This window comes from Danio rerio, chromosome 16 (genome assembly GCF_049306965.1).
Source record: "Danio rerio strain Tuebingen ecotype United States chromosome 16, GRCz12tu, whole genome shotgun sequence".
Classification (NCBI taxonomy): Eukaryota; Metazoa; Chordata; class Actinopteri; order Cypriniformes; family Danionidae; genus Danio; species Danio rerio.
In genome coordinates this window covers 26,720,481-26,744,281 of record NC_133191.1, presented here as the reverse complement: position 1 = coordinate 26,744,281, position 23,801 = coordinate 26,720,481, and the positions used below count along the sequence as shown (strand labels likewise).

Here is a 23,801-nt window from a genome sequence, read left to right as displayed (position 1 = left end):
TTATGGTTGGGGTAGGTGTAGACATTAATAAAACACAACAGTTACTGTGAGGTTGGGTTTATGGTTGGGGTAGGTCTAGACATTATTAAAACACAACAGTTACTGTGAGGTTGGGTTTATGGTTGGGGTAGGTGTAGACATTAATAAAACACAACAGTTACTGTGAGGTTGGGTTTATGGTTGGGGTAGGTGTAGACATTAATAAAACACAACAGTTACTGTGAGGTTGGGTTTATGGTCGGGGTAGGTGTAGACATTAAAAAAACACAGCAGTTACTGTGAGGTTGGGTTTATGGTTGGGGTAGGTGTAGACATTAATAAAACACAACAGTTACTGTGAGGTTGGGTTTATGGTTGGGGTAGGTGTAGACATTAATAAAACACAACAGTTACTGTGAGGTTGGGTTTATGGTTGGGGTAGGTGTAGACATTAATAAAACACAACAGTTACTGTGAGGTTGGGTTTATGGTTGGGGTAGGTGTAGACATTAATAAAACACAACAGTTACTGTGAGGTTGGGTTTATGGTTGGGGTAGGTGTAGACATTAATAAAACACAACAGTTACTGTGAGGGTTAGGGTTAGGTGTAGATATTAATTAAACACAACAGTTACTGTGAGGTTGGGTTTATGGTCGAGGTAGGTGTAGACATTAAAAAAACACAACAGTTACTGTGAGGTTGGGTTTATGGTTGGGTTAGGTGTAGACATTAAAAAAACACAACAGTTACTGTGAGGTTGGGTTTATGGTCGGGGTAGGTGTAGACATTAATAAAACACAACAGTTACTGTGAGGTTGTGTTTATGGTCGGGGTAGGTCTAGACATTAATAAAACACAACAGTTACTGTGAGGTTGGGTTTATGGTCGGGGTAGGTGTAGACATTAAAAAACACAGCAGTTACTGTGAGGTTGGGTTTAGGGTTGGGTTAGGTGTAGACATTTATAAAACAAAACAGTTACTGTGAGGTTGGGTTTATGGTCGGGGTAGGTCTAGACATTAATAAAACACAACAGTTACTGTGAGGTTGGGTTTAGGGTCGGGGTAGATGTAGACATTAAAAAAACACAACAGTTACTGTGAGGTTGGGTTTAGGGTTAGGGTTAGTTGTAGACATTAATAAAACACAACAATTACTGTGAGGTTTGGTTTATGGTCGGGGTAGGTGTAGACATTAAAAAAACACAACAGTTACTGTGAGGTTGGGTTCATGGTCGGGGTAGGTCTAGACATTAAAAAAACACAACAGTTACTGTGAGGTTGGGTTTAGGGTTAGGGTTAGTTGTAGACATTAATAAAACACAACAGTTACTGTGAGGTTGGGTTCATGGTCGGGGTAGGTCTAGACATTAAAAAAACACAACAGTTACTGTGAGGTTGGGTTTATGGTCGGGGTAGGTGTAGACATTAAAAAAACACAGCAGTTACTGTGAGGTTGGGTTTAGGGTTGGGTTAGGTGTAGACATTTATAAAACAAAACAGTTACTGTGAGGTTGGGTTTATGGTCGGAGTAGGTCTAGACATTAATAAAACACAACAGTTACTGTGAGGTTGGGTTTAGGGTTAGGGTTAGTTGTAGACATTAATAAAACACAACAGTTACTGTGAGGTTTGGTTTATGGTCGGGGTAGGTGTAGACATTAAAAAAACACAACAGTTACTGTGAGGTTGGGTTTATGGTCGGGGTAGGTCTAGACATTAAAAAAACACAACAGTTACTGTGAGGTTGGGTTTATGGTCGGGGTAGGTGTAGACATTAATAAAACACAACAGTTACTGTGAGGTTGGGTTTATGGTCGGGGTAGGTGTAGACATTAAAAAAACACAGCAGTTACTGTGAGGTTGGGTTTATGGTTGGGTTAGGTGTAGACATTTATAAAACAAAACAGTTACTGTGAGGTTGGGTTTAGGTAGTTTGGATGAAGCAGACATTAATAAAACACATCAGGTTACTGTGAGGTTGGTTTTAGAGTTGGGGTAGGTGTAGATGTAAATAAAACACAACATGTTACTGTGAGGTTGGATAAAGAGTTGGGATAGGTGCAGACAACCATAAAGCACAATATTAGACTCCAAGGTATTAAATAAATAAAAACTCCAGCTTAATACAGCCTACTTGGAGCTCAAGTCCCACCCACTTGGTGCTGGCCGCGACTTCCGTTTATACCCTTCTCATGTATTTTGGTAGGTAGAAGGATAACTGTATCAAGTAAATTACAAAATCTGATGCATTCATTTGTGCATTAATATTCAAAATAATAAATCACTGTAGTTTCCTAAAAACAAACTTAAATTTATGTGTTGAAATAGGCCATTCCTTCTTTTATTGGATTCAATCTCTGACTTATTCCTCTTTTTTATATAAAATGCCTCTAGTTTAATAGCTACAGTTTATTGACTCAAAGTCCATAAAAAGGAAAAGGACAGAAGCACAATGATCTGAATCATTTGGTGGGAAAAGAGATGCTAATCTAATCATACAGAAGACCTGCGGAGGGAAGCACTTGGGTCTGATATATAAAAGCTAAGCAAAAAGCCTGACTGTGCAAGTCATTTTTAATTGGCCAAGAGCATATGTTGTGCTTTGATGCTTCTTCCAAGCACTTGATGTTCAAACAAGAATCAACCAAGCAGGATATCCATCATTGATTAGCTCAAAAACCAGTTACATTTTGCTGATGAACAATCACTGATTCAACCTAGAAAGAAACATTATATCTTTTACCACTGAAAGATACATAAAGGGATAGCATTTCAGTCCATTCACTGCTATTTTCCCACTTAGTTCATGAATGATGATTTATTCATCCATTAAAGCTCTTTTTAACCATGCACTAACACAGAATGACACAAAACCACAATAAAGTGCAGGTCTAAGTAAACTCACTTCTTCCTGGCAGGCCCGTCCATAGAGAACTCATGGTTGCGCTCTTTGCTCTGCACTGCATGCTGGGTCCGTTCTGACTTACAGCTTCCCACAAACAGGCCAGCTTTAGTGCCCGATCCATTCAGATGACCATTAGCAAAGGAGCCTGGGGAAGGAGATGTGGTTCAGATATAAACAGGCAAACATGAACAGAAAAGCAAACAAATTCCTCCATGCTGTTCTTAAGCCGATCTGTTCGCAAGAAATAAACTAATCCAAAGGGAGCAGAAACACTTTAAAATGTCTCTGAAATGGAGAAGAGGATTTTTCAAATCACTAAGTGTAAGCACTGTGGTGAACAAACATGAGTGGACACTCAGAATGAACTGACAGGAAATAAAGAGCAAAATCAAAGTGTGTATAGTGTCCTGTTACGTTTATCTAAGATTTCAGTGTTAAATTGGGCAAAAATAAAATAGATAAATAGAAAATAAATAGTTCATCTATCCCCTTACTGATTTCGCAATTGCAAAACGTGATCATTAATTGAGAATAAAAACTATGGATCTCACAACATGTATGGGGCCCTAGAAGAAATATAGGTGACACACCTCCTTTTTAAAATCGTACATTTTCGTACGACTGAGCTTCCACGAACTAGCCACTAAACTGACAAAACGTAAAATACTTATGGTTCCTCATGAGATCGTAGGCCCTATTAGAATGGCTCTGTTTATTATTGTTCTGAGTTTGGCAAAATGACTCAACAGCGCCACCTATGCACTTTTGACAGAGTGGTCCCCAATGTACATTTCACACACACATGCAAAAATTTGCACACACCTCAAACATGCCAATGCCTACAAAAAGTCTCTTGGAGCGAAATCTCACAACTAACAGGAAGTTAGATATTTTTAACTTCCTCTGACAAAAAAGGCCATTTCCAGGCTTTGTATTTCTCCTAGGGATTTTAGCAGATCAACAGCCAAAATTGGATATTTTCATCTAAATGTCTTAGCGATGTTAAATTGTGAAGATCTAGAGTTTTCGTCAAAGGGCGTGTCCGTGGCGCTCTCAGAAATGTTGATGTTTCACTACGAAACAGAAAGTTGTTATAAGACATGCATTGTCTGATCTGCTTCAAAATCCATACATTTGATTAGAGTCCTGACCTGAACACGTTTAATGTCAATATTCAGTTACTGTTATAGCGCCACCTGCTGGCAACAGGAAATTACATGTTTTACAGTGTAACAAATGCCTCCTAGAAATTTTAATATTAAATAATAATTTATTATTTAATAAATTTATTAAATTTTATTTATTATCGAGTCTATTTGTCAGTATAATCCAAAGCCCTTTGTGATGTTAAATTGTAAAGATCTAGAGTTTTCGTCGAAGGGCGTGTCTGTGGCAGACTGAGAAAGTTCAGTGTATCGCCGTGGATGAGGAAATACTTAGAACTCATATACTTATAATAACTTATAACCGATTTGCCTGAAAATTCACATGTTCAATGATATTACTTTCCTAAAGACATCTACATGCCAACACTGAGTTACAATCATACAGCGCCACCTGCTGACAGAAGAAAGTTTGGCATAAATCTCTGATTTTTCTTAGGATTTATTTATATGTATCAGCTCAATTTATTATTGTCCGCTGTTCTCTGTTATCCTAAGGCCACCGGGTGGTGGTGAGCCCGGGTGCGAGGTCCCTTTCATTGCTGCTTGCAGTTTTAATTATAACATGTATTTGGCCTTTGTGTACGTTTAATTGCATTTTGTTAAAATTTCAAGTATTATTATATAGTTATATTTTATTACTAAATATATTCATAATTGTATTTAAAAGTTATATATTTATATAAAAAATAACTGAAAATAATGTTATGTTTTGCTAATAAATTCTGCGAAAAAAGTATACACTCTTAATGCCAAAGTCAGACTACTTCTTAAATAAATGTAGTTAATTAATAAAAGCACCTACGGTCCACATACTGAACAATAGTGTAGTTTTATTTTATTTAGCTCTGTTCATTTTTTGTCCAAATAATAGGAATATTCACAAAATAGAAATAAAATTATCTGAAAAACTCATTTGCAATATCTGTTCATGTATTGCATTTTATATTTTATGATGCTTACATTTACATGCATATTGTATAGAAAATACATCTATAGACCATTTTGAGGGTGGTCAATGGTCTCAACGTATTTCCTGTTTTACATTTTTAATAACTATAGTTTCTGAAAATCCAAAAAGATAATAAATAATGTTATGATAGCTGTTTTAACATTAGGTTGTGATTGAATTGTCTCTTATTACAGTTATGAAATAATTTGTTAACAAGCAGGAAATGTTCATGGGCCAATGACATGACCACATTGAAATGATCTCTAGTCAATGATACAGTTTATGATATAGAATGATATTTAGCATCTAGTTAATATTTTGTATTTTAGAATATATAAAATCTACATATTTGCAATATAAACAAGTAAATGATGCCATTATAAATAAAAAATGCAAGACTGTACAGGTTAACTCATCACACAAAATTCAGACAGATGCCTGATATAATTACAGAGAATATGCAAGTCTCTTTGAAATCCAGCACTATGCTTTTGATTCCAAACTAATTTGAGAGGAATCCTCAAGTGTGACTGAAAGCGCATAAAGCGGTGAGCTCACGAGGTGCTCTGCTCATGCCCTTGACATTCTCTGCGAGATGATGCACTGCGCCATACAGAGCCCAGCAGGTCACCGAGTTCAGTACATTACAGCGCACTCAGAGCCCTGCACAGCCCATACAGAGACTGCATTATTCAGGACAGCGTTTACTTTGCTCACACATTTTCAGCGCAATCATAGTAGAACAATAATATTCCTAATGGACCGTTGAGAGAGGCTGTGGAAATACAGAAGAGTCCCATAGTGATATGTGCTCCCCTGAGTGTGTCACAGATGCATCGTCTTAGAATCTAAGGTGAAACAGTTCTTCAAACACCTTTAAATTTCACACTAAACTGCACATTCCTCTGTATTTGATGATTAAAAAAAAGTTAAACTGAAGGCAATTTTTCTCCATTTTGATTAGCAAAAACACTGGAATGTGACTGATTTGATGTGATTATTTATAGGGTCATTGGTATGTGATGAAACATTAAACATTTATAAAACTGGCTTTCTAAAAGCTAAAATGGCATTCATCATACGAGTTTGTAAATGTGACCATGGTAAAAGTTCTGCTCATGAATATTAACTATGCCTGGATATGTTGGAAAGATTACCTGGCAATATCAGTATGAAGCTCATTAATATACATGAGCTTAGTCATCGCCATCACAATCCATCAAATATCTTAAAACTCACCATTGAAAAGAAGATTTTCATTAGGTTTTCTAGTAAAAATACATAAACGCTCTTAAATCATAATACAGCTACTGTTATTGAGAACCAAATGGAGAAATTTATCAAATATGGCAAAAATTTGTGCAACTATAAAAAAGCACTGATGGGTGTGGAAATTTCTGCAGATGATTTACAGACAATTCTCAAATTAAAGGACAAAGATGTAAGATCTCACTTACTTATCAACCAACGCAATAAGCCCAGCACAATTTAGCACAGTGGCAAATAAACAGAGCCGATGCTCATAATGTGCAGATGATCTATTATGACCAAGCACGGCACAATGTTTTTTTTTCCTCTACAAAGAGCTACAAAACTTATGGGGGGGCTAAAAAAATAATCAATATTCTTGATCCGAAAGTTAGTCTATTTTATAAAAAAATTGATGACAGTGGTCTCTCGTTCAGAAATCCACAAAGTAGTCCGCTTGTCACAATCACCAGCAATCCAGGCTTGTAGATCGCTGGGAATCATTCACTTTCACACAGGACTAAATATCTGTCACCATATGGACTACAAATCCTGTCATGTATCACACATTCACACCTGTTCCTGTTTTCCACTGATTGATAACACACACAGCTGAAGCTGTTCAGGACGGATTGCATGGACTTCAAAAGCAGCACAGACACACACACAACAGTTGCTGAGTCTTGTTTATCTGTCATTGTGAACATTACGACACATTTTCCTTGCCTTGCCGTGTTAGACCCTTGGTTTGTTGTATTGTTTATTCCTGTCTGCTGCCTGCCTTTTGACTATTTTATTCTTATCTTATTTTTTATAATTTTTATTATTTGTTTTCATTTTCTTACACTTGTCTCTTTTATTCTTGTTTATGTAAAGCACTTTGAATTGCCACTGTGTATGAAATGTGCAATATATAAATAAACTTGCCTTGCCTTGCCATTTCGCCTGTTTACTGACCACAACTCTGGATTTTCTGTATATCTGTTTGCCCCTGTGTTGATCATTGCTTGCCTGACCATTTTCCTAATAAAACCTGCATTTGGATCCTCAACTCCTTTCACATGACCCTGCTTTATTTTTATACGGAACGCATTCTGTATTGTATAGGTAACATGACACGGGAGATTGATCGACAATGGTCTACAGCCAATCAGGACACAGAATATAATGCGCTGTAAAAAAAGAAAACTCATATTGCAAAAAACTGCAAAATCTTCAGAAATGGACATTATACATGTGCTCATCTCGCACGCCTTATGTTCACTAACAGTAATCCATATCTGAATGTATTTATGTGAGATAGCGTTTTTGACAGTTCAGGTTCAAGAAGCCTGTCTGAGAGGACTATAAGCAGTGTTTAGTTTGTAAATGAATAATTTCTGGAACAAAACCAGAAAATAAAAGTTACAGTGACTGACGTCCACCACACAATTTCAGTTTTCTTGAAACATGATGTCCTTAATTGGTGATAGCACAAAAAAAGAGCATCACATTTCTGAATGGTCTTTAATTATTTTGTTGCCCTTTAACATTAAATGTCAAACATGGACAATAAAAACATTCTGCTATCCTGATAAATATCCTGATTTCCTGCTGTATTGATCAGGCTCATTTTCAGATTTACTGGTGGTTTTAAAGAATGAAAATATGCTTGACTCATATCCTCTCTGCCATTTTAAAAATACAAATACTATTTAGACAGGCCACTATGTCATTTATTTTGCTGCTCACTGCGCGCGAAACAATCACCAAACAATGAGAGTGATTGTAAACATAAGAAAGATGATTGGCTGAAAATACTGTTCAGGGTCAATAGTTTAACGTGACTTTTGCTTTAACATGTGAGTGGTGACTACCATTATGTGTGCGTGCGCGCACAGTCCACACAGGCTTCGGTTGCACTCAATCACATTCTCTCTCTCTCACACACACACATGCAGGTATTCACCACGCACAAGTTAATGCTGGATCCATTAAAATATATAGAAGAACGCAAAACACGAATATTTCAATATTTGACTTTTTTGGAACAGCATCTGGCAAGATCAGGCTCAAATTAAGCAGTGACTATAAGATCATGCTGGTATTTTGAGACTCACCAAAATTGTTTGTTCTAATGTGTCTTTTAATTCCTAAGGTAATTTCAAAATTACACATTTGGCAAATGATATGTTCAGATGATGTGTTCTTATGCTATCTGTTCTGTTCTCCACCCAGCATCAACAACTGCAGTAATATCAACATTTAAAACTAATTTCAAACAATGCTTAAGTTGTTATTCAAGCAACGACCAATAATTTATAGAATGCAAAAGATACTACATCATATTGCACGATTGATTTAAACGCTCTCCCCCCATAAAATTAGCATCTGACCAAGAAACTTCTACAAATGCAAACTCAGTAAGGCCAGTCGCAAAAATAGCTCCATGCTTTTTCAGCAATATTCTGCTGTGTGTGCTTAATAAATACCAACAATATAATAACTAGGGATGCATTAAATATTCGGCCACTGAAAAAATTCAGCTAAAAATGGCCCAAAAGTGCACTTTGGTGGACGTAAGATTTTTTATCATGAAACAACGCGGCCGAAACAGTATGTCATGAGGATGTAAACAGAAATCAAGGCTTGCACGTGGTGGGTGAAGCAACATGTGTTTTCTGTTCTGATCCTCTGCACTTCATCGCAACTGTCTTTGATCGACGATATAAGACCATTACTATGCACAAATAAAGCTGCATGCACGAAATGATCCAGACCAAGATGGAAAGCTGAAGTAGTGTGTGCACATGATGTAGGCCAACAGTTATATTAATATTTATACAATATAGTTGTAATGATATTTATATATGATCAAACTAGTGCTAGTGTTCAACTTAATCAAAACAGATCCTTAAATTGTTTTAAATCCGGTTTTGTAGTTCGGGCCCAAATAAATATTTGTTGCATTTTTAAATTGTTTTTATTTGCTTTCCTCTTTTTTTGATTTTCGGTTTCGGCCGAGAATTTTTATTTCAGTGCATCCCCAATAATAAAGACCAAAAAGACCATTCGTTGGAGCAGGGAGTTAGTATATCTGGCCCAAAATGTGATATTCTCCACATATCCTTCCCTGAAGGGGTTCAGAACGGCAGCTAAAAGCAGCAGTGTCAGATGTTGAGGGTCAAGGAAGTGAGTTCTTTGCTGCAGCTGCTCTAAAGGTCAGTGTTTATCTGTAGTCTCTAGATCTCTGAAAGCACTGCTCTAGGAAAGAGGAAAACTCACCATTAACTCTTCCAGTGCCGTTCTCCACTTTACTCTTCTGAGCCGTTTTAAACTCTTTAAGTGAGAGGTAGAGCACCCGGCGGACCACTCTCTCTTCTGACCACGGGATCCCATCATTATCATCCTGCAGACACACACACAAGAGTTCATGTAAACAGAAGTGTAAAAATCGATCATTCAAATGAATTTATTCAGAAATGATTCATTTGTGTGGATTTTAGTAAAGAAACAAAAACAGACAATAAAATGTAATTATAGCTTGCTGCACTGTTCACTGAAATATATCTGACATTTGTAAACACACTGAAATTCTGGGAAAACAACAATTATGCTCGAGAGTATAAATCACAGGAGCTCATTATTAGAGTTATTATTAGTATGAATAGACTTTTGCTCATTTCGATTTAGCCTATTTCTGCTCCAAGCTCTCACTGATTTCAGACCTTGCATGGTGTGCATCAATCAAGATCCAACACTGACATAACAAACTAATCCAATTTCGAGGAAGTAAACAATCCCATCATCATCTGGCATGAAGGAGAAAGTTCATTATAGAGCGGTAAGAACAAAACAGATAACCTAAAGCAAAAACATGTGCTCTCTAAATAAACATTAATTAGCTAAACAATTGGAAAAACCCATGTGATTTTATTACAACAAATAAAAGAACTGACAAACACTGAATATGGACAGGAGAAGAAAAAAAAAAAACAGCACAGAGGACTGACTGTGCTATAAATAGTGCTGTTGGCTGCAGTTTCTGAATTCCAGCACGTGTCAGAAAGCCTTTTATTACTAAATGCTCTGAAAGCAATCACAACAAATGCGGTCAGTGTTAGTATAACACTTGTTCCCCACAGAAAACCCTGTAGTAAGACATCTTTCACATTAGGTAGCTGAATGACCTCACTGTTTTTCACATTTCTCTTAAAGCCTCAAAACAAAGCTCCAGTAATGTGATCACTTATAAAGTGTTAAACTTTTAACATAACAGTTTAGTGACTTTAAAGGACATGACTGAGAACAAGCTTGGAAAAGACAACAAACTGTTAAGTTAATAGCATTCAAGTTTTAATGCCAAGGACCCACAAATATCTTTTGGTTGATGATGTGTTAAAATGTGTTCTTATTTAGTTTATATTTATGTGTTTTTAATAAAGTAATAATGCTTAATAATTTGTGTTTCTCTGAATGTAAATCTATCATGTTGCCTTTTTTAATAACAGACTGTATGTTTTCATCTTTTTAAAAGTTATGTGTGAGTCTTTCAATTGTCCTCAGTGTGAAAGGATGGATGTCAAAATAATATATTTCCTCTTGGAAATGCTTCAAATGTAGAAGATGCTAGAAAACGGATTTGCAAATAGTTGAAGACAGTTTAAACAAACAAGCTGTTGAGCTTCAAGGTAAAAAAAAGGCACCAACTTGAACTGGATAATGAATCAGATTCAGAAAGAAAACGAAAGAAAAAAAATGAAGGATGGAAGGAAGGTAGAAAGGAAGGAAGGAACCAAGGAATGAAAGAAAAAAGGATAAATGGAGACAAAAAAAGACATGAAGAAAGATAGAGCCAAGAAAAATAGAGGCTAAAGAAAGAAAGAAAAAAAAAGAAAGAAAAAACAAAGAAAAGAAAAAAGAAAAGAGTAACAAAGGAAAAAAGATGGAAAAAGGATGTGAGGATGGAATTAAAGAAAAAGGAAAGCAAACATGGAAAAAGGAGGGAAAGAAGGAAGAAAGAAAACAAAAAAAGTAAAAAAGAAGATAAGAGGATGGATGGAAGGAAAGAAAGAAAAATGAAAATAAACAGGAAAAAAAGAGGGAAGGAAGGAAGGAAGCAACGAAGGAAAGAAAGAAGGAAGAAAGGAAGAATGGAAACAAAAGAAAGACATGAAGAAAGATAGAGCCAGAAAAAGAGAAAAAGAAAGAAAAGAAAGAGAAAAAGGAAAGAAAAGAAAAGAATAGAAAGAGGAAGGAAAAGAAAGGAGTAATGAAGAAAAGAAGGACAATAGGATGTGAGGATGGAAGAAAGAAAAGAAAAAGGAACTGAAAAAAGGAAAGAAAGAAAGAAAGAAAGAAAGAAAGAAAGAAAGAAAGAAAGACACGAAGAAAGATAGAGCCATAAAAAAGAGAAAAAGAAAGAAAAAAGAAAAGAAAGAAAGAAATGAAGAAAGAAAGAAAAAAAAGAAAGAAAGAAAGAAAAAAAGAAAGAAAGAAAGAAAGAAAGAAAGAAAGAAAGAAAGAAGTAAAAAAGAGGATGTGATGAAGGAGGGAAGGAAAGAAAAGGCTAAGTAAACATGAAAAAATGAGAAGAGAAAGAAAGAAAGAAAGAAAGAAAGAAAGAAAGAAAGAAAGAAAGAAAGAAAGAAAGAAAGAAAGAAATGTCCTCTTGAAGCATCTGTTCTGTTAAGCTTGACACATCACAGGTCAAGCACAGGAATGCTGTGCAGTGGTGTGTGTATGTGTATGTGTGTTAACATGAACACTGTGAGCTTTTAAAGCACCAGGCTTTCATCAAGACATTTAATATTCTTCATATCTGCTGTACTGCTATCACAACAAATCAGACTTATTTCAGTCAACTGATCCTGATCACAAGATTGACAATTAAGCTGTCCTCCCCCCAGCGCCAGTGACTTGAAATACTGGAGCTGATTATATCAACGTGAAGTGTTTGACCTCAGTTCAGGGCCTCCTCACGGCACAGGAGGAAAGTGCCACTCTCTGGGGAGCTCCACAGGTATATTGTGGCGCTCATGTGAAAGTCCCTGTCAGCGCAAACCAAAAACAACATGACATTTCACAGGTAGAGGCCAGGCTGTATTATTTATGAGATTATGCATGTATGGGCCCACAAAAAAAGACATTAGAAAGTGGAAGCCACCATTCTCAGACTACTAGTCAAAAAAAATAAATGATTCCCTGACCTTCTAGAAACCTCATCTGTAATTATGATTTAAAAGAGTCCATTATTGTGTTAACAGGTTTGACTTCCTTTAGGGCCTAGTGTTGCTGTGTATGAAATAGATCTGCATTTCCAAAGCACAAAATCCATTCCAAAAGGAGTAAATCTCCACATCAGTAAGCACTGCTTCTATACTCTAGTTATCTAACACACTGAAATACCTGCAACTTATTACATTCAGGTAAACATGGCCAGTTTTGTTGTTGTTGTGCATTTGATATTATTTTGTTTGTCTTTGACTCAATGTGAACCAGCACCTATAGTGAACATGATACTGTTTTAGATCTGCACCAAAATAATTGGTCTGAGATTGGCTGAACTCTGGAGTGGTGAGAAAGCAATCCAACCCAATGAACCAACACAGCAGACTTTATCACACTGTTAGAGTCATTAAGCGCACCACATGAAAAATAGCACTTGTTTTTTTAATGGCTTTCAGAATAAAAACCTGGAAGTGACTAAGACGGCGAGATCTGCCAAATAAGACGTTTGGTCCAAAACACATAAAAATACCAGCAATACTTGATTACATCTTTCTTGATTTGATGAAGTAACATAACTGCTGCAAAGAAAGTCACAAGGTCCTGTGAAATAATAATACATTTTTTAGATGTTAGTAAGAGTATTATTTTAAGGATATCTATTAGCTAGTGTACTCCAAAACTGACAAAACTTGCGCTTAGAAGATATTAAACTGATACAAACATAATCAACAATTTTTTTGCGTCATACTTCAGTTTCTCATCAAATCTTCTGACCAATAAAAATGCTCTCTAGTATCTGACATGACCCGCCCCGCCCCGCCCCTTCAAGACACTTGGTAAAATCTACAAAGGATACATGGCTGGTCAAAAGCGCGAGTCTAGAAAGGAAACAGCTGCGGATTCGCACATCAACATAGCATCATATTTTTAAGGGGAGGAGCTACTCTATATCCCACCAAAGAGCTTAGAATGATCAAAAGGCAAAACTTAATAGAACATTGCAACAGCAGCACCCAGCAACAGCCCCTGATTCCACCATTTTGGAGTGAAAGCGATCGGCTGTCCATTGGATCTTATTGCTGTCGCGATGGCAAGCAGCTCCTTTGTTTTTTGTTTATTTGAAAAGCGCATTAAAGCTGAGATGCAACCTGAAAGACAACTATACAACATGTACTATCACAGTCATCAGCACTTTTAAAAGTTATTTTACAGACTTATATTTCTTAATTTCAGTCGATACAATATAATTCCGATATTGATATGGACAATATTAAAAACACAGGAAAATCTACCAAGAACGTACACAACGGATGTCTGTACCTACAAATGTCTGCAAACTGAATATGCAAAGTCTATAATAATACCTCCAGGCTCTTATAACTTTTTTTTTTTTAATAAAAACAATACAAAAAAATATTTTTCACTTTTTATTTGTATTAGCCTTTACAAACAAGAAATGTCAAATAAACTATCAAATAAATAAAACTCTCAGACTGCGCTTTTTTATTTATATAAATAATATACAGACATAGTTTATAGAGGTTAGCTTGACTAACGCGAACAAAAACTTTTATCAGCGTTTTTTTTTGTTGTACATGCTGAATGTTAAACAATCAAAATAATACCAAAATCTTACAATTATGACATCCACATCGTAAAAAACAAAGAATAATAATTATAATAACAAAATCAAAGAGTATAGGTCTTTATGCTTTGCGTGTATGCGCAAGGAGAATGCTAAGAACTTCTGGTCGGCTGCTGATGCATATAAACTGTCATATTTGGACAGCTTTGAAACAATATTTTTAATCTATTTTATTCCCTTTTAACGTCTTTGAACTAATACTGCTGATGTACAGCGCCACCTCCTGAACTTACTTTAAAAAAAATGCGATCTAACAAGATGGAAAACAACTGCTGTGAGGCATTATCTCCTTGTTGTCAAACGGCATCTTGTGCAGTTTAAATGAAGCCTTGTCATCGCTAAAGTCAACATTTTCTCTTTCTTTCAAATATTTAACCAACCAAAACAAATGTAATTCACCAAAATGTTTGACATACACAAATAGCCTACTGTACTGTCCCACTAACATAAACATAAACAGCTCACGATTAGAATCAACATGCAAATCAGCCAGCAGAGTATCAGTAACAGACTTTAATTGGTCATTTTTGTAAATTGTATAACTTACACACCTGTTAAGTTTTATGTCAGTAATCTGGTTTGCTCTAGTATTTGCGTGTGTGTCTGTGTGTGCGTGCGCGTGCATTGGAGAGCCGCTTAGCTAACAGCTGACAGGTCGGGAACACACACACACTGTATTTCTGGCGGCAGACACGTGAACTAAAATAAAGTTTTTCTCTCTCGCTTGAACCAAATCTGACAGATTATAACGGCGTTAACACACACCTTTCAAAGTTGTGTGTCACAAAAACACTCCATAATCCACTCAAAACGCTATTGAAACTAATTTTCAGAGAGCAAATTACCTGTTGTAAATGTTGCAAACGGAAGTTCTAAACATTCTACCGGAAGACACTTGTCGCTATGGTGCCCTCCATGCAGCTGCCAAGAAAAAGGTCTATATTAATATATGGAACCACATACGCTGATTCTGCACATTTGACTGATAGCTTACCTTTATTTCCTATAATGTATAAACTTCTTGTATGTTATACTATATCATGAACACATCTTCAAGGAGAACTGTCTGTCTTTAGAAAACTTTAGGTGGTATTTTCTGGTTTTGAAAAGAGCAGTAATGGTTTGTTTACAGAGGTAACCTAGAAAACACTATATCACTATGATTAATAAGCACCACCTGTTGGAAAAGAGTGCATCTGCATCTCATTCCTATCGACTGCTGTTTCCATCAGATGTTTTTAGTAGCAGGCCAGCAGTTCCACAAAACTGATGCAGACCCTTCTGTTTTTGCTTCAGTTTTCGAAATTTTACAGGCTAGTTTAGATTAAAAACTGCTCATGCTGCATCTTTAACCACTTTCCCACTATCAGTCAATTGTTACATCATTACCTAATATGCAACACACATCTGACAGGCAGCTTTCTGTTTGTGCACTTGGACATAACTCATTAATGAGAAGTTTAAACTGACAAGATTTCAAAAAACAATGATGGCTGAGTAACTGAGTAATGGCAACACCTTCTGGTAAGGGCATGAAGAGAGGCACTTCATTTGCATTTAAAGAGACTCAAACTGCTTTTTTTTCTTTACCCAAAATTAGAGAATGCAGAATGAACAATAAACACAATAACAATAACCATTGTGTATTTACTTTCAGCATTTATATCACAGGTGGCAAACTCCAAGTTCCCGGAGAGCTGCAGCTCCGCAAAGTTTAGTTCCAACCCTAATTAAACACACCTAATCAAACTAATTGAGTGTTTTAGGCTTGTTTGAAACCTATAGATAGGTCTGTTGAAGGTCCTCCAGGAATTCAGTTTGACACCGCAAATGTATAGCATAATACGGTCTTAGAAACAAAGTGATGTGCCAAATATCTAACTGTGTATTCACAGCGAAAGCAGCAAGAGCATCAAAGTAGCCGGAAGTCATTCATTTTCAATGGGAGCTGGCGGTGATAGGTGTTGAGGAGGAGCAGCGTGGCGCATCTTTGCCGGTCTGATCGTCGAGGAGAGTTGAAATCAAGTCAACTTTATGGTAATAAGCTATGACGCGGTTCAGCGGCAAGCAATCAGAATAAAGAAGTCCACCGCTTGAGAGGAGTTTAGAAAAGTCAGTCCTGTCAACTTTGATTACGACGACAGTTGTTCCCAAGGGTTTGATTATTGCATTATTGCGAATTTCCAATTATTTCATACATATATATATATATATATATATATATATATATATATATATATATATATATATATATATATATATATATATAGTTTTTTTTTAAGCGGGAAACTCATGCAACAATACAAAACAGTATTGCTGCTTCAGAATATTTCGGGCATATGGACACATTTTGATAAAGTGGAGCAAAGTCACACCACACACAACTTGATCTTCCATAATTAAATAAATTTGATAAAAAGTGCGCAAAATTTCCACACAGAAAGCATGTTTTTATGCGGGAATGTAACTAGTTTGCAGATATGCTGCAAAAGCTCCTTTCAAAACAAGATCAATGTAGTGAATTTTGACGCTCTTGCCGGCGAAGTTGTACGAGCAGACAGCGTTGTCGCCAGGGCGTCCAGAGGGAACTTTGACGCTTTCACCGCCTCTGCTGTGAACACACAGCTACTGTCACTATTGATGAATTAATTGAATATTTAATGAATAAAAGTATTGATTTCTTTCAAAAATTATTTCTAAATATACATATACTATCATATATATTGTGAAAAATGTGTATTTATACTCTGAAATGTCTTCAAAGTGTGGTTTTCTTTTTTAGTCATGAGACTGATAGATGGGTCTATATCCCACTAGAATAAAAAGCAAAGCCCGTGAATTACTGGCAGACAGAGACTTTCTGGATTTAGGGCCAAATTCACTGATTTTATGCCAAGACAAGTCCACTGCCAATTCTAAAATGAAATTTGCTTGCTTGATGCTTAGAAATTGACAGTTAAGTGACTGATTCTAGGATATCCTGCTCTATTATTTGTGCAAGCAGTCTTTGACAAGCATCATTAAAGAAGTGCAACAATATAACACCACTATTTTCACTAAACATGCCTGTTTATACCAATAATACACAGAGTATCCTGAACTGATGTACATGGAACTTTCCATTTAAGTGATCATCTGATATCAACGTATTAATGGGAGATAGCACATGAGCACAATATCTCTGAAATCAAATAAACAGAAGATTCATGCTGCTCATTTAACTGTCATAATGAGTTCCTTTGTGAAAACAGCTCTTATGCATCCCCCTTTTAACCACATCAGCTGGCTATTTGTGTGAGTGCGGTGTGTTGCTCCGAGCAGCTCTTACAATTACACCAGCATCTCTCAACACACGCGTCTTCAAGCCATGAGCTGGCTTTTATTACACTGCCAACAACCATGTCAATTATTGATAAAGGTGTATTGTGTCTGAAGTCATGCGGACGAGTCTTTCAGAACAAGCACAAAGCAGATCTGTCATGATAAGCCACATATGGCAACATGGCAAATAAATTAAATCTTGATTATATTTTTTCAGGAGATTCAAGACAACACTTTCTAGTCAACTCAAAACATAACTGCAACATTATTAAAGCAACATGCAAAACCATCTGACTGATAGGTCAATGTTTTAATGTAAATGACACTTTTTACTGCATAGTGTGGCATGTTTGTTTGTTTTGGTATACACTTATTTCCTGCAGCTGCCATTTTAAAAAACGAAAGTGAGGCTGTGGTGGGAAGAAACCCGGAAGTATAGGATCAGCACTGTTAACATTGCAACAATATGCTGCTGACTACCTCCAGCTGTTCCCGCAATTTCAAAATGCAGATATGGTGTAAACATCACTTTAATATCATTCAGTTAAGTTTAATTTAATCAATTAAAAGCATATTAGGCATTAAACAGCACCACAATCTATATATGTAATACGCTTAAGTGTCCTCCTGGGCTTCAGTTCATGGCATCAGGTAAACACTGTGGTTCCCTGCTTCAGCCAATGTAACCCGTTGAGCGATAAAACAATGCAGTCCTCTGTAGCACACCCTTGTGTTGTCTAATAGTCATCAGTTCACCGCTCTTCACCGAGTGCAAACACAGATACACAGACGCTGGAGCATTTTAAAGCCCTAAAGATCAGTTGATTCATCAGCTGATTACTCGTTTGTGTTTGTACTCGATAAACATCGGTGACGTGCAGTAAACTGATGACCTGTCTGTTGAGCGCTGGTGAATACTATGGCAAATGAGTTTAAGAATATGCTCAACAGTGCTTAAATGTTAGCGGGAAATGAAAGGTTATTTTATACATTTCAGTACCGAAATTCAGTATAATGATAAGTTTAACATAGCAAAAAAAAATCAGTTCATTACCTTGAGTTTTGATAAATGCCATCTAAAACGTGTGTTTGGGAAAGAAAACGTTAGCCTAATTAGTGCCATTTCCCTTAACTTAGCTGAAAATGAGGTCCGATATCACTTTTTATTTTCACTGTCCGTTCAGAACGGACCTTTGGGTCACTCGGAAGGCGGTGAAATTATATACTTGTGTCACTTACTCTTCGCTTATAAGATTTATAGCCAGGAACACAGATCCAGGCGCCATTCCTGTGTGACTCCAGGTGATACTTCTGGGTTTCTCCCCACCACAGCCTCACTTTCGCTTTTAAAATTGTAGCCGCGTGAAATCAGTTTATGGCTCACTTTTGGGGTTTTTTACACTAGTGCATTGTACTTTTTAATACCACCTCATGTGAGGATCCAAGCGAGCAAAACGTAACAAATAAACACTGCTGATCACCGATTGTTTTTTTTAAATAATCATCACTACTAACGCAGACAGGCCATGTGGTTTGTTTATGTTGTGTTTACAATGATGTCACAGCAGTAGGGGCGACACACCTACAGCAATAATCCCAGTCACTTAAGTGTCGAGGTTCTCACCAAATGTCAAATTTCCTGCCATTTATCAATTATAAAGTTGAATTTCCATGACCTATAATGAAAAACGGGCAGCAGCAGTGTTGATTAGTCACTCTGGAATGTTGTGATTCTGCCGAACTTAACACAAGATCAAGGAAGCCTGAAATGTTTTTAATTGCCACATATTTTCTGTGGATTTTAGCCAGCCAGGAGACTGTTTAAATTCGTTCTGCTCCATCTGCATTGTTTAATATCAAATAACAATTATATGGAGTATAGAAAATTCTCATCTGGTGTGAGATACCTTGAGTTGTCATAGACATACAGCGTTGCATTTCTCCTTAGATGTGTGACACACTTTGGATGTTTCATGCGACATTATTCTAACGTGCATTCAGTCAAAGCCTATTTGACTTCAATATTTGGAATAGACCTTTTAAAACTTCAAGATCTTCCAAAAAAAAAAAAAAACTTTAGGAAGCCCTGTGTAGTGGAAAAGCAAACTGAGCTGAGCAAAACCAAACCAAAGCAAGCTGAGCATTGCTAAACCGTAGCATGCAAAGGAGAAGCAGCTGAAATGACTAAAAGTATAAATCCGGTATAGACTAATAATTAACAGTAAATATTTAGTAAAACAAACTACCTTTCAGCATTCACCATCATGAAAACATGAAATGGCAAACTGACAACACCTGTTCTCGGAGGTTTTTGGATTCCACTTTCCACTGTTTTGTAAACATGCGCTTGACAGATTGTGATGTTTACAGCTTGTGTTTTTGCACATGGATCAACATTATGAAATAGTGGTACTCATATCAAAGTTCATTCAAAGTCTCATAACCTGTGTTTCTTGCCCAATTACTTTCAGCATCTCCAACACTATTTCATGGCAGTTCATATCTATTTTATGTTTAGCTCAACTATAAATTCTTATTATCTGCTCCTAGTCCATTGATGGTTACTTTTGCAACAGGTCTTCACAGGGGTTTCCTTTTTCTATGACTCAATCATTTTAAAATAAATCAATAAGAACACACATGTTTATAGACTTATGAATGAAACTTAATGAGTTTTTTTTCCATTCTAAAAATAGTGTTTAGTGTGCAAAAGGTGGTAAAAGATTGAATATACAAACACAACACTGAAGCACTTCAGTGAAGCACATCTACATAAAAACAACTCTATTAAAAAAGAATCTGGCTGATCTGAGATCTGATTTTAGAAACTGCTGATCTACTGGGATTTTCATGCACAACCATCTCTAGGGTTTACAGAATATCCAGTCAAAGGAGAATGGCCAGTCTGGTTGGAGCTGATAGAAAGGCAAAAGTAACTCAAATAACCACTGGTTACAACTGAGGAATGAGGAGAGCATTGCTGAATGCACAACACGTTGAACCTTGATGCAGACGGGCTAAAGCAGCAGAAAACCACACCAGGTGTCACTCCTGTCAGCTAAGAACAGGAAAATGAGGCTACAATTCGTACAGGCTCACCGAAATTAGACAATAGAAGTTAACACGTTTCCTGGTCTAAGTCTTAATTTCTGGTGCAACATTCAAAGGGTAGGGTCAGAATTTGGCATCAACAACATAAAAGCAAGGATCATCCTGCCTTGTTTCAAAAGTTCAGGCTGGTGTTGGTGGTGTAATGGTGTGGGGAATATTTTCTTGACACAGTTTGGGCCCATTAGTACCAATTGAGAATCGTGTCAATACCACAGCCTACCGGAGTATTGTTGCTGACCACGTCCATCCCTTTATGGCTACTTCAAGCAAGATAACACACCATGTGAACATGACAAAGAGTTCACTGTACTTAAATGGTCTCCACAGTCAACTGATCTCAATTCAATAGAGCACATCTGGAATGTGGTGGAACAGGAGACTCACATCATGAATGTGCAGCTGACAAATCTGCAGCAGCTGCGTGATGCTGTCATGTCAATATGGACCAAAATCTGAGGGTAATATTTAAAGTACCTGGTTGAATCTATCCCACGAAAGATCGAGGCAGATCTGAAGGCAAAAGAGGGTCCAACCCGGTACTAGTAAGGTACCTAATAAAGTGGCCAGTGAGTGTATATGAGATGCTAAAACCTATGAAGACTAGTAATGTTTACTATTTCATGTACGTATAATGGGCGTCACAGTGATGGTTATGTTTAAGGCTGGGCATTCATGCTTAATTTATCAACATATCGGCCCTTTTTTAATGGAACAATTCATTTATATTCAAATTAGCCACCAATTCACAAAGCCATATTAGGTTGGTGACTTGTTTTTTGAATTAAAAAAAAATTGTAATATGTTTGTTTTTTGACATGTAACTTTTTGCTGTCTGTTGCATATTTCCAATGCATCTATTAGTAACATCTGCTAACATTTCTACTCAAACCATGATTCCTCAAGAGATAAAGCTGCTGCAAAGCATAATCAAATAAACATATCCACTTATAATCAACTAACCATAGTTAAATTGAAAGAACTTTACTTTTGTTTACATTTGTAGCCTAAAGCCCTGATCAAGTTAGGCATCAGAACATCAACAAAGAGCAAAAACCAAACAAAAACAGACAAAGTGAGAGGAATAATGGCAGAATAATAGGCAGCAAAGCGAGGACTGTTTAATTGTGTGGGTTTGATTTGCATACAGATAACTTGTCAAACGCCTTTTATTAAACATGATGGCTTTAATGACTAAATTGCTCCCTTATGGATTGGGCAAACTTGAATCCAAAAGCAACTTGTGCTACAATCGGGAAAATGGATGCTTTAATCTTTACCTAAAGTGCAGGGAGCAGACGGAGATTCAGGCCAGCAGTAGTTGTGTCTGAGCTCTGCTTCACACAGATCATATTTAAACAGGGCAGCAGGAGCAGACGGGCCTGCCAACATATCAAATCTGACCTTGCTACCCATCTGTCTCAGACCAGTCACTGGCCTCTCATTTACACACACACACACGGCTCACTTACTACTAATGTTAACAAAAGCAAGCTGGCATGAAAGAAATAAAACGGATCTCTTATTTGCCCAGGACCAACAAACTGATGTTAAACCTACACCGGCTGGCCTATCAGCACAGTACATGCAAGCAATCGATTGTAAAATAAATAAAATAACTGACTGTCATAAGCTTCTCAAATAAGCCATTCAACATCCCTCAAAGGCACACATCCATTGAGATCACAAAGAAAAACCACCTACTCAAAATGACAAAATGAAATCTTTTCATTTCTGAAAAGCTACATGAACTGGAAATGAGTTCACAAAGACAGAAATGCAGGATACGGCTCTGGAAAGGAATGAAAAGGCCACTTCAAAGGTATTATTGTTTCTACAGATTTGCCATTAATAAGTATGTGTTTTGAGTTCTTTTTGTGTTTTGAATAAATGTATTATTGTTATTAATATTTATTATTATTCATACTGTCTTGTTATTCTGATAAACATGTTTTTAAAATAGTAAAAACAAAAAAGAAAATTCACTTATTATGAGCAAATACAAAGAGCTGATAATAACCATGAAGTGCTCTCTTCATTTTTTTCTATGTCCAGTGCTGTCAAAATATCCAGCCTTTTCATATCAAGTCAATACTGGAATTTCAGAAATGTTATTGTGCATATTTTTCTGCACTACTCAAAGTACCAAATACATGTTTGATTAAGTGCCTGCTGATAGGAGGCTGCTTTTAAACACTTCTGTATCCATTTGTGTAAGGACTCTGTGAAGTCAATAGGGGTCTCTTTGCATCATCACGTACTTTAGCCACATGTTTGTTGAGCATGTGAACACAATGGTGTTTGAGCTTAGTCAGTAACCTGTGCTCTGGGTCAAACAAATTGATATCAGCTTTGTTAACTGCTTTTTGATCATCCGCAGCTATTTGTTGTTACCTGTGATGTTGAGGTTTTTAACTGTGTTGCAAACTTTAATCTTATATGTTTAATGCACTTCACACAATATTTGAAGGCAACATAATGAAGTACAAAAAAAAGAAAAAACTACTCTGTGGATTAAAATCTATGAGTTGACCTTTTTTAGTTGGAGCAAAAGCCTGTATTATATTGTTTTTGCTTTATAAACATTTCTGTTGCATTTGAACACTCCTGTTATTCAGCAATCTTTTAAACTGCACTGTAAAGATTTATTTTTGTATATAGAAATGAACATTTTGTTGCACTGAATCACTGTTATTCATAACTTTTTTTCAACCCAGGTTTATTCTGAAAACGTAGTCCTGTGGACGTTTCTGGAGATGGCGAAAAACGTCTCGATCTGCGAGAGGGCGGTGTGTGCGCTTTTTCACATCTCAAATGTCTTCCGCGAGTGCCGGCGCTGTTCTCGCGTAAACCTACCAGAGGCCACTATCGACCAACTGAATGACTGAATAATTGACTGGGTGACCGACCAATCGACTCACCCTCCTCCTTCCCTAAACCAAACACATATTACAGATTGACCCGCCCGCCCGCTTACTTCCCTTAACCCAGCCAACGATTTATAAAAGCTGTCCAGAAAAAGAAAAGCCCTCGTCTGATTTTTACCACGTTTTCGGATTTTACCACATTGTCACCCTGTTGTTCACTCATTCATTTCATTTTTTGGATTCTGTTTTTGTCTTCCCTGATTTCTGGAACCGCTCTTCCCCGGACTCAAACCCGGTTGTCGACCCGGTAAGCGCCAAAAGGAACAGCGTCATACAGCCCTGTAGCGTTCGCCTAAAAAAATTAAATGCAGCCATACGTACCTCCGGCTACATAATTTGC

At 36.7% G+C, this 23,801-nt stretch overlaps 1 protein-coding gene across 2 annotated transcripts in view; it reads right to left on the bottom strand.

Annotated features, from left to right (window-relative positions):
* Window positions 1–23,801, bottom strand: part of jarid2a (jumonji and AT-rich interaction domain containing 2a) — a 96,875-nt gene that overhangs the window by 55,251 nt on the left and 17,823 nt on the right. For both annotated transcript variants that reach the window (XR_012391635.1, XM_001345849.9), the window contains exons 2-3: window positions 9,515–9,638; window positions 2,888–3,032 (exon numbers count right to left, since the gene is read on the bottom strand). Coding sequence is in view for 1 of the 2 variants with exons in the window: in XM_001345849.9 (XP_001345885.4) it covers window positions 2,888–3,032; window positions 9,515–9,638 (269 nt within the window). In the remaining variant the exon portion in view is untranslated. The remainder of the gene's footprint in view (window positions 1–2,887; window positions 3,033–9,514; window positions 9,639–23,801) is intronic.